Source organism: Pseudopipra pipra, chromosome 8 (genome assembly GCF_036250125.1).
Source record: "Pseudopipra pipra isolate bDixPip1 chromosome 8, bDixPip1.hap1, whole genome shotgun sequence".
NCBI classification, from domain to species: domain Eukaryota; kingdom Metazoa; phylum Chordata; class Aves; order Passeriformes; family Pipridae; genus Pseudopipra; species Pseudopipra pipra.
This window is the reverse complement of record NC_087556.1, coordinates 9,616,117-9,631,974: the sequence shown is the minus strand read 5'-3', so window position 1 is coordinate 9,631,974 and position 15,858 is coordinate 9,616,117. Positions and strand designations below refer to the sequence as shown.

Here is a 15,858-nt window from a genome sequence, read left to right as displayed (position 1 = left end):
AGGACAGAGAGCAGCCTCTCCTGGGTAGGCAGGCAGAGCAGACAAAGTGGTTTGCTGGCATGCCTTCCACGGGCTTCACCAAGGCCATCCCATAATCCAGGTGTTTTGAGTGCTTTTTGTGGAACCGCTCCACAGCTAGGACACTCCACATGGTACACTCTGTGTGGATTCATTGTGGTTAAGGTTATGCCTTCCTAGGAGGATTTGCCTGTTGGATACATCTTCCATCTTGCCCTTAAAGGATGTCAAGGAACCATATGCACATTTTAATGGTCTCTTTCCACCCACCATTGATGGCAGTACATGCTGTTCCTCCCTCAGCCATATCCTGTGCCATGCCAGATGCGCCTTTTTACCCAAAGCTGCATAGCATAATCATCATAAAAAGATATTTAAAATTATATTAGCCTGAGCAAAGGACAAATTGGTGGCATGTTAAAATAGGGGCAAAGGGTTGGGTAAGAGTTGCAGTTTTATGGGAAAATAAACAAGGTGATCTGCTTATGTTCAAACAGCAGTGAAGATGGAGATGTACTGGGCAGTTCCTCAGCACTGTGTTGGCAGTGAGCTTCCAACCAGGGCACAAAGAGAAGCATTTTGGATGCATAAAAGGGATCTACATACACATCAGAAATAGTTAATGAGGATAAAAGCCTGCAGCTTTTCCCATCAGAAGTGTATGACACTGTGTTATGCACTTCTCTACCCAAAATTCAGTGCTATTTCTTGCCAAATGGGAATCCTGCCTGTAGTCCTGCAGTGTAAAGCCCATCTTTCCTTGATTCTGCAAAAGTGCTCAGTGACCCCCTTTGCACACTCCAAGTTCTTCCTTGCTTGGCTGCAGTGTGAAAATGAAGAGCAGGGAGAGATTCATCCCTCTACAAACCCAGGAAACAGGATCCTTGATAGAGAAGTGCAAGCTTTTCCTGCAGTCCTTTGGCCTGCCAAACTGTACTACTGTGCACCACCCAAACCACAAGGAACTTGAAGAATGTTCTCTGGTTCGATGATTTTAGAGGAATTTTTATGGTGTTTAGATAATATTTCTGGTTTCTGTTTAGACCGTTCCTCTTTCAGTAACTGCAATAATTTAGTTGAAGAGAATCAGCTGTGTTAACTTCTCTGTGTAATGCCCCATAATGTAATTTCCCTGTTCTGCAATGCTACCCCACAGTTCAGCAGTCCGTCCCTGCCTCGTGGAGGGGAGATAAAGAAGTGCAGCACAGGGACAGTGGCACAGCAAGAACGGCACAGCTGGAGGTGAAGCCAAATGCCAAGGCAGACTGACGGCCGCTCCTGTCAGGAGCAGCAACAGCCCCAAGCTGGACTATGAAATTCTAGAAGAGTCGCCACTGCAGGCGTCAGGGAACCTCACACAGCTCCCGGAGGAATCGCCTGTTTCCTCCGAGCTCTGCTGCTGGAAGGGAGCTGTTTTCCCTTTGTCCCTGCCAGCGCGGGTGCACGGCCCTCCCTCCCACGTATCCTCGCTGACGTCTGTCCTTGGTCCCCTTCCAGGCAGGCTGTGACTTGGCACTCAGTCCCACAGCTGAGCGCCAGGTCCGTCCCCAGCCTTCCCCCGGCGCTCATCCCGCCCGTGGCCGCAGCCCGACCCCGCCGGCCCGCCCGAGGAGCGGCTCGGAGCCGCCTGCCTGCTGAGGGCCGAGCCTTCACTGCCCTGCAGGGGACTTGCAAAGCTCTCTGCTGTATTTACTCACCTTGAATCTTTGCTTTTTGTGTCCAGCTACCTCAGTACCAGAGAGAAACGAAATGTTTTTGAACTCCCACACAAACGGTTCCATATATAGACTGCAAACAGATGTTTTAATAGCCATTTCCTGCACACCACACACAGCCTTTTTCCTTTCTCTAGTTTAGGGATTTCTCATTTCTGCAAACTTTTTAATTACTATCTATTCATCTGTCCCACTTCACATCAAACAGAAGTACAGACTACACCTAACTCCACAATCATCTTTCATTTAAAGAGGTTCTCAGAAAGGTTTTCTGTAGCTTCTCTGGGCAGTCAAACCAAAGGCAGAACTTACTTCTGGAAGCAATGGGTACCAATGAGAACTCAGTGTTTGTGAATTAGTGTCCTGCCACAGATGAGAACAAATCTCTTACCTGTTGTGGCCCAAACCTATCAATGCAAAAAAAAAACCAAATAAGTGCAATTCCTGAGCAAAGCAACAGACAAAAGGAACAGATTAACTTGTGATAACAGAAATTATTTCTCTTGTGCAAGTGCAGTTACCAGCAATTGGAGGGAAATACCCTTATTTATGTACTAGCACATCATGTATGCCATGCAGGTATTAGGACTCCATACCCTATGCACAGACACGTTGGTAAGCACATACCCAAACACCCAAATGTCTGCCAGCACAGCATCTTTTGTGTGATAGATACCTATGCAAGTAGGTTTTCCTAGGAATCCCACATGTCCTTGGAAACAAAACTACACGTGTGGCCATTTTTTTCTGCTTCTTTTGTTATTAATTTTTCCTTCCAGAAACCCTCCAAAGTTTCAGCTGGTGGATGCATCTGAAACAGCAACCACTACATTTACACATATCCTTTTGCAGAAACAGGAGATTCTTTGATGGCCAAAAATTAAATGTCTTCCCACCTATGAAGGGGAAGGCACACACGGTTCAGGTACGATGGATAGGTATTGCAACTCACATGTGCTTTACAAATGAGAGGAATGCCTATATGTGCTTTGTAGGTTACAACAGGCTCCATCACATCTTCAGTGACAGCAGGAATGGCTCAACAGCTATGCAAAAATCTGGCAGTACAAAGTGTTATTTGTCAATAAGTGTGTTACTGACCTCATCATCAACCTCCGCCACGACAGCGATGTTCATGTCACTGAAAAATAGTCTTAAAGAAGGTGCATACCTTTAATGAGACTTGTCAAGGCCAGGAGTGGGGCTTTGCTTCAGTACCTGATGTAATTCTCCCTGTGGTGTTTGCTGGCCAGCCTCCAATACACAAAGAAATACATTCAATAAGCAAAGTCACAAAGTCACATCCCAACAGTCATTCATCGATCCTAGACTTGATGGCTCCTACAACTTGAAATACTGAGGAAGGAGATAAGTATTAAACACAAATCCTTAGTCATGTTCCACATACACCACACAGACAATTCTTGAATTACTGCCTGGCACACTTGGGGTATTAAAAATGCTGTAAATTTAAGAAATCAGAACATCAGCGGAAAAGTTTGCCATGCAAGTGTAGAGCTCACTGCCAAAATTTCAGGGTTGAGGAGGTGAGCTTAAACTAGGAAAGATTATTATGAGTCACCTTCGGCAAAAGACAGTTGGCTTCTGCGATGCTTGAAAGGTGGGAGAGCAGTATAGGAAAGAGCTGCTGTGTGACATAGGGTGGGAACCTCCAAATTTAGCATCACAATAGAGGAAAGTACTTTATTTCATATAAAGGCATATAATACCCAGATATTCCATTTTTCTAGGGCAAAAGTAACAAATAATGTAAATAATAAATTAATGAGAAGAAAATGCATGGGGAAGGCCCAGGCCTGGTAACTCAAGTGGGGTGCTGGGCCCACCACAAACACCTGTTTTTGAACACGAGGAAAGGGCCTCCAGGGAGGTGAAAGCAGAGAAGATGCAAGTCCCCACTTTTTGCAGCCCCAGGTGAGGTCGCAGCATCAGTGGTCAGGCACAGCACCAAAGGGCTTAAACTAGAAGGAAGGAAGCATGTAAACAGTGTATAAACAATTTTAACTAACCTAAAACCATTTTTACAAAGCTTCAACCTACTGCAGGAAACTTTTCCTATCACAAATATAGATTGAGCCTTTAGTGAAACAGCAGCGTGATTTTGGCCACTAAACATTTTGAACCTCCCCCCCATACACACACACACACACACACACACACACACGCACATATTCCAGTCAAAATTGGAGCAGGAAGGGACTCAGTGCAGGCTTAAAGTATGAGGGCTGTGTAACAGCTCTTGGGATTACTCTCGTTTGAGTGGAGAAGTAGATTGTTGAACAACAGGCATCACACAATCAAAACAGGTCTCTGCTTCCTCAGAAACACTTATCTTTTCTCAAGATCCTCTTTAAGGAAGCAGCTACAGCAGCACAACACTAAATTAACCCCTAATTGTACTGTTAGAGTGAGGTTGGTGCTGAAAAAAGTGTGAAATTTAGCAAATGCAGATCACTACAAAAACAAGGAAGAAATTACAATATAACCCATCATACCATGAATTCAAATTAACAAGTAGGCTTTCCTAAAGTTGGATTCTCTGAGACAATGGCATTTGCAGGATTTTCCAGACAATGTGAACACAAAACAGCATTTAACTTACCTACATGCAGGAATTTCTGCTCAGTCCCAAGCAGGGGCAAAGCCGTTTGCCCTACAACCAGCACCAGAGGTGGGGCAAGCAAATTACCTATAACCATTGCAAAAAGCCACCAGAGGAGGTGAAAGGCCTGACTTTTTCCACAGGCACTGAGGGTTAGTGCCTGTGTCAGGGGAAGGACCAGAAACTCCAGCTCCAGCAGCTGCTGCTGCCAGGGCAATACACCACAGGTCAGGTAAAGGCACCCAGGCCTGGATAGCTGTGTGCTTCCTGCACTATGAAGAGCTGCCTGGAAAGCACAAGCAAAAGGGTGTTTGGGCAAGGTTCACTACCCCCCAAGCTCTGACCCCATCTCTGCTTTACATTAAAATTGTAGGAGGTGAGCAGGGACCAGAAGATGCAGGGGAGGAGGAGTGGGTGTGTCCTGCCAGGCCACGCGCCAGGTGGAGCTCAGAGATGTAATCCTGGCCAGCAGCAGTTCACCAGGGCACTTGACCCAGATTCCTTATGTTCCACTACCTTGAACACCACGGGGGACAAAATCTCCCCTTCACCACACCTGTGACACTGTTGTTGCTAGAGCTGTCTTTTGTGCCCAGAGGAGAGCAAGAGGTGGCTGGAACAGGATGGATGGAAGCTTGCAGCACCGTTTCTCTGCTTACATTTCTCCTCTTTGTTTTCTAAGCTTCCTTCCCATCATCTGAGTGGCATAGCCTGTAGTATACTGAAAGCCTGATAATAAGACAGATGACATCTGTTTAGGTCACATCTTAGAAAGGATTAATGCTTCTCAGGACTTACAAGCTACAGCTTAGTACTCTGCTATCTGAACACATGGGCCCTGGTACATGTGATGGCTGTCAGCTCAAGACTCAGCACTTCTACAGCTCAAGAAACATGGAAGCTGGACATCCAAATGACCATGGCAAAGGATATGCACCAATCCCTTCACTGATGCAGACTGGTAATAAAAGCCACAAGTGATTGTGTGCTTAGTCTGATGAAGGAGCTCCAGGAGGAAAAACAACTCCACAGCAGTGGTTTTGCCTGGGGCAGGGGTGCTGCCCCACAGAAAATGACAGGCTCATTCCAGATGGCAGAGGTGGGGAAGTGGAGCACACCCATCTTTATACTGAGCTCCCCCTTGTAGAGGGGCAGGGGGGTGGGATGACCCAGACTGCAGCACCAGCAGAAAGCACCACAGCTCCCTCCCTCAGCAGGCAGGAAGTATTTGTGGACACGATGTACTTGCAGACTCAAGCAGCCCAAGGCTCCGTGCACAGGCTCACAGACATCAGATTCCTCTTTTTTTTTGCAGAGGGTCAGCTAGATTTTGTGACCTGAGTAAATAACAAGGCTTTGGAAAGAAGCTCAATAGGCACATTGTGTTCTTAATTTCAGATCCATAGTTCTGAATGGAGAAAAAAGAAATAAAACCCAGAAATCAATCTTAGAGCCCTAAAGTCCTCTGGAAGGGAAAGATGAGTGGCTGATGCAGCAAGTTCCACTAAGTTATTTAACTGATACTGTGGAAGTTGATTAGAATTATTTATTTCCACCTCATAAACCCACATGCTGCCTCTTTCTCTCTTGCCAATTAACAGTATTACTTAGCACTAATAGACTGCTTTCATTTTCAAGGGGCTTAGGAAGACAAATTAATCACCTCAACATGCCTGAAAGGAACAGATGGCAATGAAGTATTAACATTGCAATTTCACAGTTGGAAAGGCTCCTGAAAGAGTGGGCAGCAGGAGTGTTTGGAGGGCACCTGGCCTTGCTCCCTGTATGGAGCTGGGGTTCCTCAGTCTTGTCTCCACTCTGAGCTTCTGCTCTAACCCAACCTCACCACACATTACTTTTTCTGAGCAAAGTTACACCATTTTTCTTATTCCATCTTTAACAGGGGTAACATCCCTCCAGAAGGCCTCTTGCCTCACCACATCTCCAGACAGGTTCTTACTGTTTTGGATTTAAAAGACTAAATGTCTATCCAATAATGCAATTAGTCCAGCCTGTCATTATTTCTTAGTGGTTATAAGCAGAGAAGTGATCAGGAAGAAATACATTCCCCTGTCCATACAGAGGGGATGCTCTTTTTCCCTAGAACATCTTGGCTACATTTGGGTACATAACAGCTGACTGCTTTTGCCTCCTCCCACTTGCCCTGTCTCAGATGACCATGGGCATGGAGCAGCATTGCTCCCTGGGGCCTTTTGGCTCAGCCCTACGACACACACTTCCTTAAGCTACACCTGGAAGGAAGATAAGCTTTCTCTAGAGCAGGGGTTCCCACAGCAAAACTTGTGTCTAAAGCGAGGGCTTTGCAGCCATCCTTAACAGAACCAGCTCAGGATCCAGGTCTCTTCCAGCAGCAGGAGCCCAAATCTAAGTGGTCTGCAGACACCACAGAGTGAACTGGGAGTGAGAGAGAGCCCACAGCACCCCTGTCACAGGCTGCCAGCCTTCAGAGAGCCCCTCAGCAGCACATCCCCATCCAGCTGCTGCCTCCTCATCACCCCGGGGCAGCAGGAATCGCTGGGGAGTTTGTTATGGGGGCAGCCACGTTACTGGGCCTGGAGTGAATTTGGTTAGGTGGCCTTTCCACTGGATTCCCAGACATTAAGCAACCTGTCACACACACAACTCTAGAAAGCTGCTCCTCAAAACAAACGGACATTGTCAGGAGAGGACCAAACAATAAGGACAGTGATTTTAAAAGTGACCGATATGACAATGACAAAGCAACTTTTTAGTAGTTTGTTGTTTTTTAAAAATCGATTTAACTATGGGAGGTTTTTATTTAAAACATTGAGAGAATATTCTCTATTTCAATATTTAACCCCACAGTCAAAGGTTATCTCAAATAGCAACTGTGCAATGATAAGAGTCAGTGTCAAATGTCTGACAGGTTTTGGTCTCTCCTCTAGGAATGGTAACAGTAAATAATAATTCAGAGTGAAATGAATTATTCTAACGCTTTTTCAGAGCCCTTTCTCCAGCATACTGATATCAGTATCAATTCCCTTTAACCTGCGCAGAGCCACTGAGCTAAGCATCTCAGCCCACTATCAATCTCTCAGCCTCAAGTATCATATACAATGAAATCCTTCTAGAGACATTAGTTAGTGTGTATGGACAACATAACATATGCAAAACGCTGCATTAGCTGTGGCTGTTCCCATATGTTAAGGGAAACAAGGAGCACTGAGGCAAAATGGTTAGAGCACCCCGTGTGTCAGTGCAGCCCTCACTGAGGATTCCAGGGAAAGGCAATCCCAATTTCCTCAGCTGTAACTGGTACCTCAGCTTCAGGCTGGGGAGCAGAGGCAACATGATGCAGTGCAAACTGGTTTTCAAATGGGCTCAAGAAAATAATACGCCCTGATTTCACCTTGGCTTGATAAGCATCTGTGTTCAGCATTGACCCACTCAGTTATAAATCCAGTATGAGCTTTTCTGCTACTTTATTCATATTTGAAAATAGAATGTAATGGATTTGGATTTTCCTAAGTTAGAAAACATTATAAAACAGAATCAGAGTTCTCACATTTATAAGAGTAACACTTAAACAGAGAATACTTAATACACAATGTGGCTGCATTTAATTTTTTTTTTTAAAATTGAACCCAAATGCAAAGTGAATCCAAATTGCCTTTTTTTTTTGAGGCATCTATCATACAAGAGAAAAGACTTATTTTATCCATGCAGCTGATATTCAGATTAGTGTTTCAGTTGGTATTTTTTTCCTTAAATCTCCATTAATATACGTTGTACTTTAAACCTTTGCAAAAGCATAGGAAATCCTCAAACATAAACACTATTTTTATAAACAACAACAACTCCAATTATCATCCTAAAGACTGCAATAAGTGAGCATCTGTTTTTCTGGACTTGCAAATCATTGCTATCCTCTCTCCTTACTTGTTATTTTTCTCATCCAGGAATGATAATCAGTATTTAGGACTGTGGCAGCAATGCACAAACCACAAATAATTGCCACCAGAGCCGTATGAAATCCAAGAGTTGTTCCAGTTTTTATAGTACAACAGCCAAAGGATTCCAGGGACTTGGCCATGTTGTTCCAATCCCTTCTGCAAGCTATCTCTTTCTGACAAGTTTGATACTGGTCCTATTTTATCACCTTCCTAGAGCAGGGGGGCTTTATTTTAGAGGGGTTCTTGGATTGGCAGGGGTGGGAAAGAGAATACAGGTTATTCCACACGTCAAATAGCTTAAAAGTATGGATTATGATGGCCATGGGAACAAGGTACACTTGCTATTTTAAAGGTTTAGTTTGACTCTTCAAACCTTTAATTCTCCTGCACACCCAACGACAAGCTAATAGACAACACAAGGTTTTAGACCACCATAGTGCTTGAAATTCTCAAAGTGTAATATTTGAAGAAAGGGAGAAATCAGCGTTTGATACTCTGGGCCATAAAATAAGTTCATATAGAAACTGTTTAGCTAAACTCTAAATAACAGCAGAGTGATTTTATTTAGCTACTCATTACTTCTTTACTTCTATCAAAGCTTAAAGAAAAGGAATTTTAACATCCAGGATCATTATCAAAACTTGGATGCTCAGAGCTATAGAAGCATCCTGAGTAAGGCATCACATTCCAGCGGTTTCAGACTTGGTTTGTACAAAACTCATTTTGAGCTCAGACTTCATTGAGGCCAAAGTCCCAGGGCCTGAATGAAGCCTCCTGAACTCAAAGAGAATTTCACAGCAGCCAGCTCTGCTTAATTCCACTTTGTCCAGGAGTGAAAATTTGATCTTCAGCCACTCTATATTATTAAATTAATGCATCACAGCTCATTGACCAAAGGCCACGTATGACACTGGGAATGGTATTCTCAGCTTCCTTGACAAACCTTTCACTTCAAGCAGGCCCTGCACCATGGCTGCATTACACAATCATAAAAGGTTTCTCACTGAGAAATGGTTTGCAAAGTTGTTTTTAGGAGAAAATAAATCTTTAAGCTGCCCAAATGACCAAGGCACTGGGAACAAATAACCTTAGAGCTGTACTTTGGGGAAGACACAAGGTCTGACTTTCAGCAGGCGCTTGACGTCAGACCAGAGAAGAAACACAAGACGAGCAAAGGTTACATGCCAACTGTCCCCTGTGGCTTATGCAACAGCCAAATAACCACTGATCAGGATAGATGCACATAAAAAGAACTCACTGGAAATTACTTTTAATATAAGCAAAACAAAACTGCTTACGAGTTGTAGGGTATGATGTGTGACAGACTAATCTGAACACCTTCTGTTTTATGTCTCTGAAACAAGCATTCAGTAAGTAATTCACATTACACGAGTCATCTTTGGTAATACTGTACATTTGTGTCAATTGCTTGGTAAACATCAGTTCTGGATATTTATAGTGTAATTCATCATAACTACAAACTAATTGGAAAGTTGGAGGAGCATCCAATGTACGTGAGCTCGCAGAGGGAAGAGTTCAGACTAGTAATACTGAAATTACTTCACAGTTATGTAGAAAAAGTTACAATTCTTTGTCATAGAGCATTACACTAGTTTGTCATTCTACAGTTAAAGTGGGCTTATAGTCAGCATTTTTATAAATTAACAGCAAAAGCTCCCAAAACGATTTAAGGGAGTAGGATTGAAAGCTAAGAACTTTGATGAAAGCGTAATTTTCTAACTTTGTTTCCTAGCCCTAAATTATTAAAATACAGAAAAAATCATCATTATTTTAAAAAGATGCATCATTTAGAAAAGAAGTTTCATTCCTTACAATACAGTTTAAAATAACACAGAAGAAAACAGTGCTACATTACATACAGTCAAGAGCATTCGGACGACAGGATGTAGATACCAGCTTATGTTCTCTGTTATATGGCCCAACCACAGGTTTTTCCTTGCTTTGATGTATATTCGATGATCACTGAACTTCTCCCACTTATCCTGATGTGGACTGTGTTATCAGTTAAGAGTTGGTATTTATTTACAATTTAAAAGCAGCACAGCTATCCTGCATCCTACAGCTGTGCTCACTCCACTGCAGTGCTGGAACGAGCACAACAGCTTGGATATCTCAGGGAATGCATCACTGTCCTGAAAGGCCTTTTTTTTGCTGGTTTTTCAGGAGGTGGCTCCTCTTTACTTTTCTCAGCCACCTCAGCAGGCTCTGTCTGGAATTGTTCTATTTGAAACTCGAGATGTTTTTGAATGGCTACCCCGAGAACTTCTGGATCCACGGATGCCCCATACACTTCCCATGTCATTCCTGCATCATCCCACCTCACTTCACGTACTGGAGTTTTGGGGGCCTCCAAGTCTTGCTCCAGGTTCACCTCTGGGAACACATGTGGGTGACCTTCTGCTGCAGCTGCTGGGCTTGTAGCCACAGATTTGCATTCCATGGTCGGAAGAGTTTGTACCTCGGCATCTCTACGCTCAAGAGGTGGTTTCAGTCCTCTGGTTAAATCATTCATAGAGGTCATAGTCCACATATCCTTAGTTGTCACTACCATGTCTGCACCTTGCTGGCTGCTGAGGGCAACGCAGGCAGCCTTGGTTTCTGGAGGAACTCTCTCCTGATGAGCACAGTGCTGAGCGTGCTGCAGTTGTTCTCCAGGAACATTACAGCACTTCAGGACTCTCTTGGCATCCAGGCCCGATTCACTCACTGAAGACACCAGCTTAGGATATGTCAGAATGTCTGAAGCAGAAAAGGAATGAAAATAGCCAGGTGCTGCTGGCTCTCTTCCTGTTTCACTTACGGAGCACACCAACCGTGGAACGAGCTGTATGGATGGGATGGGCAAGGAGTGGCAGTAGGCAGGGATGGTGGCATCTGCCTTCAAGGCATCCTGCCTTATACTGCAGGGCCCTGCAGAGTTGTTATGAACTGCCATCACCATGGGGGAGTATGCAGAGTTTGGAATATTACCATAAGTCAGACCGCCATGGATAATCCCAGTGGCTTGATTGAACATTGTCCTGTTCGGGAAACCATTTCCAGGCATGTGGTGTCCTAGAACAGCAGCGTGAAACGTTCCAGGATCTGTGTAAACAGTAGTGTTACGCGGAATAGTGCCACTGTCAAAGGTGTTTGTGGGTACTTGTTGGTCTCTAGGCAGGACTGGAAGATGAGCCACAAGGTTTTGATAGTGCGATGTGTTTTCATTTGTTTCTGATCCAAACCTCTGTGTTGGGAAGGACATCCTAGCCCCTGGTGGGCCATGTCTGCAGCTAGAAGAGCTCAGGCTGGAGTGGGTGGCACTGGTTTCTATGTGAGTGACATAAGTCTGCTGTTTGCAGCTGCAGGTTAGGTCTGAGTGGCTTCTCTGAAGGGCAGTTCTTGATTCTTGCATTTCACACATGCTTTGCTGGTGAGCAGCACAGGCTGAAGAAACATTCTCAGCGGTGCTGCTCTTTACACACATCTTAGCATCCCCCACTTCCCAGGATGCTGAAGGCTGTTCAGTGATAAGGAAATGGTTTGTAGTCTTAGTTCTGCTCTCTGAACGGTCATTTGCTGACTGGTCACTTATGATTTGGACCTCTGATCCAAGTCCCATCCTCCCAGGCTGTGAGGAGGACCACCCAGGACTCTGCACACTCCTTGCATCACTCTTGTTTTCCAGGGTATGGCAGATGGTGCTACTGTAGCTTTTCTTCAGCTCCTGTTTGTTGTTTAGCCTTTCCTCTAGACTTGATTGCCCAATACAGGTCAGATTTGAGGAGCTCTTGGACAGGGGGTGACTGTTGACATTCAAGAGTCTGTGACAAGTAGAACTTAGCGAGTCCTGGTAGGAATGAGTGTGGAGCTGGTGGCTGTCAGCTGACATGGCAAAAAAGAGAGATCTGCAGAAAATGGTGGAGAAGAAAAAGAAGCAATTTAAGAAGGAAATAAATGTACCAGAAACTATAATCTCTATTGCCTTCTGCCTGGGCTTCTTGCTATTCACAGTTCACAAACACCTTTGAAAAAGCGCAGTATTCTATAGTCTATGTGTACTCAGGCCAGTCAGTTTCTGCAAAGGGTTTTTCCCTAAATCAGATTCATGTTTATTGAAATTCTGGTGAGGATTTTTTGTTTTGGTTTTGTTTTTTTTTTTGGTTGGTTGGTTTTTTTTCCATTTCACAAAACACAAAGGGAAAAAATTTTCTTGGTTTCTACCTTTTAACAAAAACAATCCCAACTATCATCTCCCCTGAATTCACTGGAGCTGTTTTTGGGACATGCAGAGATGTCATGTAACTTAAGCAAAGACAGATGTATCTTCAAACAAGATAACTCTTTGCCAGAGTGCTCATTAAGCCAACAATGTTAACTGATTGTCAAAACAAAGAAATGTTCGGTTTTTAGTCTCTTGACATCATAATTTCAGAACTTATCCAGCTATTGCTGGAGCTTTCAAACATTACCAAAGCCATTAACAGCTGAACAAGTTCTCCCTTTTCCCCATACTCAAGCTTCTTCATATTTCATTTCACAAGAAGATCACTATTTTAGTCAACTGTTTTCCCAGACTCCACACAAGTGAACTGTAGGTATGAACAAAACTGGTTTGGCTACCTGTGGCACAGGAGACGTGACATGAAACCCAAAGAAATGAGCTCTCCCAGGCCTGTGTGGAGTCAGTGCCAGTGTTCCCAGAACAAAAAGTGCTGGGCAGCACAGGGCACTGATGCCCAGCTGGACTGTGACAGCTCAGGGGGCTTTCTAGCTTGTGCTGAGCACTGGCACCATAGGAGGTGGCAGCAAAGAGGGATCCAGTGAAAGGCGGGAGATGAAACTCCTCTAGGAACCATAAAGGCCCAAGGAGAGTCTGCACCTCAGCACAGACTCTGTTAAGGGTACATGCTTTGGGCTGCTTGGGCTGATCACCTTTGAGAATCCACAAGTTCATGCTGGCTGTGGAAAGTGCACACTCACTGCACTGAAAGCAGGGTAAAAACAAAGCAAGAAAATCTTTAACCAAAGTGTTGTGGTTCTTCTGTCCTTTTTTCAGTCACTTCTTGTTCCTACTGGTGGATGTAGCTATATATTGTTAACACTTACATTAGCACTGCCACAACTAAGAAAAGTTGTGATTGAAGATTTTGAATCTAACCAGATTTAGTGACTTATTTTTGCTGATTCAATCAGATCTTCCACTGATTGACTGTGCACATTCCCTCGGTGTCACAGAGGTGTTGCAATATTTGCATAACTAGGATATTTTAATATGCTCACGTATCTATAACTACACACATAGGTGTATTTCTTTTCTACAAGAACTCATTCTGTTGAACAGGAAAATCTAGAGCATCTTTGCATTTCTTCGAGGTCAAGTACTACTGGATATTTTGTTGTGCAGATGTATAGTGGAAGCCACAGTTTCTCATGTAAGACAACTTTCCCCCAGATGTACTCTATACACTCTGCCTCCCAAGCAGGTCTCCTACAGAAACCTGCACAACTGTGCACTGTATCACTAAAATAAAAATGAATGTGCAGAACAAAAAAGGTACATACCCGTGGTGAACAAAAGCATTCTGCAAATGTAACAGGAAAATTCACTCATTACACCAAGAACATGGTGGCTGCAAGGGCTCACATTTGACCCTCTCAGTGAGAAGCTTCTAATATGTGATCCTTCTAATGTGATATTTACAGGCTCAAAGAGTCACCTACCAAACAGCACAACTGATAAAGAGCACGCTTTTTGCTCCATCCACAAACCAAGAGCTCCACTGCTGATCCAGGCAGCTATCAGTGCTTGTAATTCCATTTTTACTGGTAACTTTGGCAGGCTAACAGGTTGCAATTTTCCCGTCACCTGAAATCCAGTTGTGTTGCCTGTTTTCCATAATGAAATTAAATTGAGCATGACAACATTAAAAAATAATAATATTTGCAATCGCTTCCTTGGGAAGCTTCTAACTGCTGGCTGTGTAGCAGGGACTTGTGATTGGCAGCAATATGGTCTAGCAAAGGGCTTGCTCAAATCTGGACTTTATGCAGAAAAAAGGCAGCTTCCTGTCCTTCATACATGCTTCACCTCCTCCAGCACGTTACCTGTCCTGCAGCCACTTACACACATGGGGATAGTCTGCCACACAGAGTTCAGAGGAGTCAATAGGATTAAACACCACAGCATAGCTGTCTGCAAGGTGAGAACCTTACACTTAATCTCTTTAACAGATAACACCTGCAAAGGCTCTCACACACACCGGGATGAAACAACACTGACTAGTGGGAATCCTTAGCCACACATATTGAAACTCGGGTGAAGGGAAGGCTCAAACATATCCTCTTACAGATGATACACGGCTCTGAACTTTGAAGGGTTCTCTCACAAAGTTTACAAGGTTCAAATACGTAAATATACACAAAGACCAAGGCCTCTATTTACTTTCTATGTGTAGCACTGCTGCAGAAACCTCTGTAACTGAAAGCAGTGATGCAATTTGAGACTGATTCATCACCTCACACAAAACAGATTCACACAAATGAAACAGTCCAAATATAGTGACATTACTGAAAACAACATCCAGTGTGATGCTGGCAACAAAACCTCCAAGAGAACTCTGAAGAAATTTATTTTTGCCCCACTGCAGGTGAAATCAAGACCGAATGTGGGCCAATGCAGCATATATTACATATGTACATGTATGACATTAAAACCAGCAACTACCCTCAGCATTCAAACATCCTTGCTCAGATAGACCAATGTTCCAGGCTAGCACAACTGTAACAATTATCCTATGATTTGGGCCTTGAAAGCAATAGGAATGATTACCAGTTAACTAAAACCACATCTCACTTCTCACCTGAGACTTTAAGACACAGTTAAGGATGGGGAAAAAAGGAAACAAAGCCCCATTCAAGCAAGATGAAACAGCTTCCTTGAGAATAATGCACTTTCCTGTCATGTTGAAATCTGGAGTTACTTTTCCCAGACAGCCTGAACATTTCTCCTTTTATAGGCCACCTACTGCTTTCCCCCTCCATTCCCTGCTCCTTTGGCCCACTCTGGAGCTCTTACACAACCAGCACATTGTGTCCACCTGGCAGAGGCAGGGCCCTGAGCCGGACTTGTGCACGTGGAGCTCTGCACAGAGAGAGACAGCTGCAGAACAGACCTGTGGCAGCCCTGGCCTTTCCTCCCCTCTGCTGCAGCCAAATGTTGCCTCAGCATTTCACAGCAGCACAAGTGAGCCTGCAGGTGTGCCACAAACAACACCAGCTTGCTGATCCCCATGACTTTTTTTTTTTTCTCAGTGGCTTAGCTCTCATGACATCAATTCATCAATCCAACCACACCAATCACTAACGTCAGCACGGGGAGGGAAAAGAAGGCTGTGCCCCTCTGGAGAAACACAAACTCACACGTGGCACAAACCCACAGCAAAGCTGTACGTGCAGCGCTCTTCTTCCCAAGTCTTTGGAAATGGTATGGAATCTCATCCCCTACTTCCCAAACCACGTTTCACACGAGCAGTGCTGGCACTGGCTGCTCAGGGTGCACAGAAAT

General features: G+C 44.1%; 1 protein-coding gene across 5 annotated transcripts in view; it reads right to left on the bottom strand.

Moving 5' to 3' along the window:
* Positions 1-7,803: 7,803 nt before the first annotated feature.
* Positions 7,804-15,858, bottom strand: part of GPRIN2 (G protein regulated inducer of neurite outgrowth 2) — a 37,445-nt gene continuing 29,390 nt past the window's right edge. For all 5 annotated transcript variants that reach the window (XM_064662483.1, XM_064662482.1, XM_064662484.1 and 2 more), the window contains one exon: positions 7,804-12,199. In XM_064662483.1, the coding sequence (XP_064518553.1) occupies positions 10,381-12,199 (1,819 nt within the window). In that variant the 3' untranslated portion in view covers positions 7,804-10,380. The remainder of the gene's footprint in view (positions 12,200-15,858) is intronic.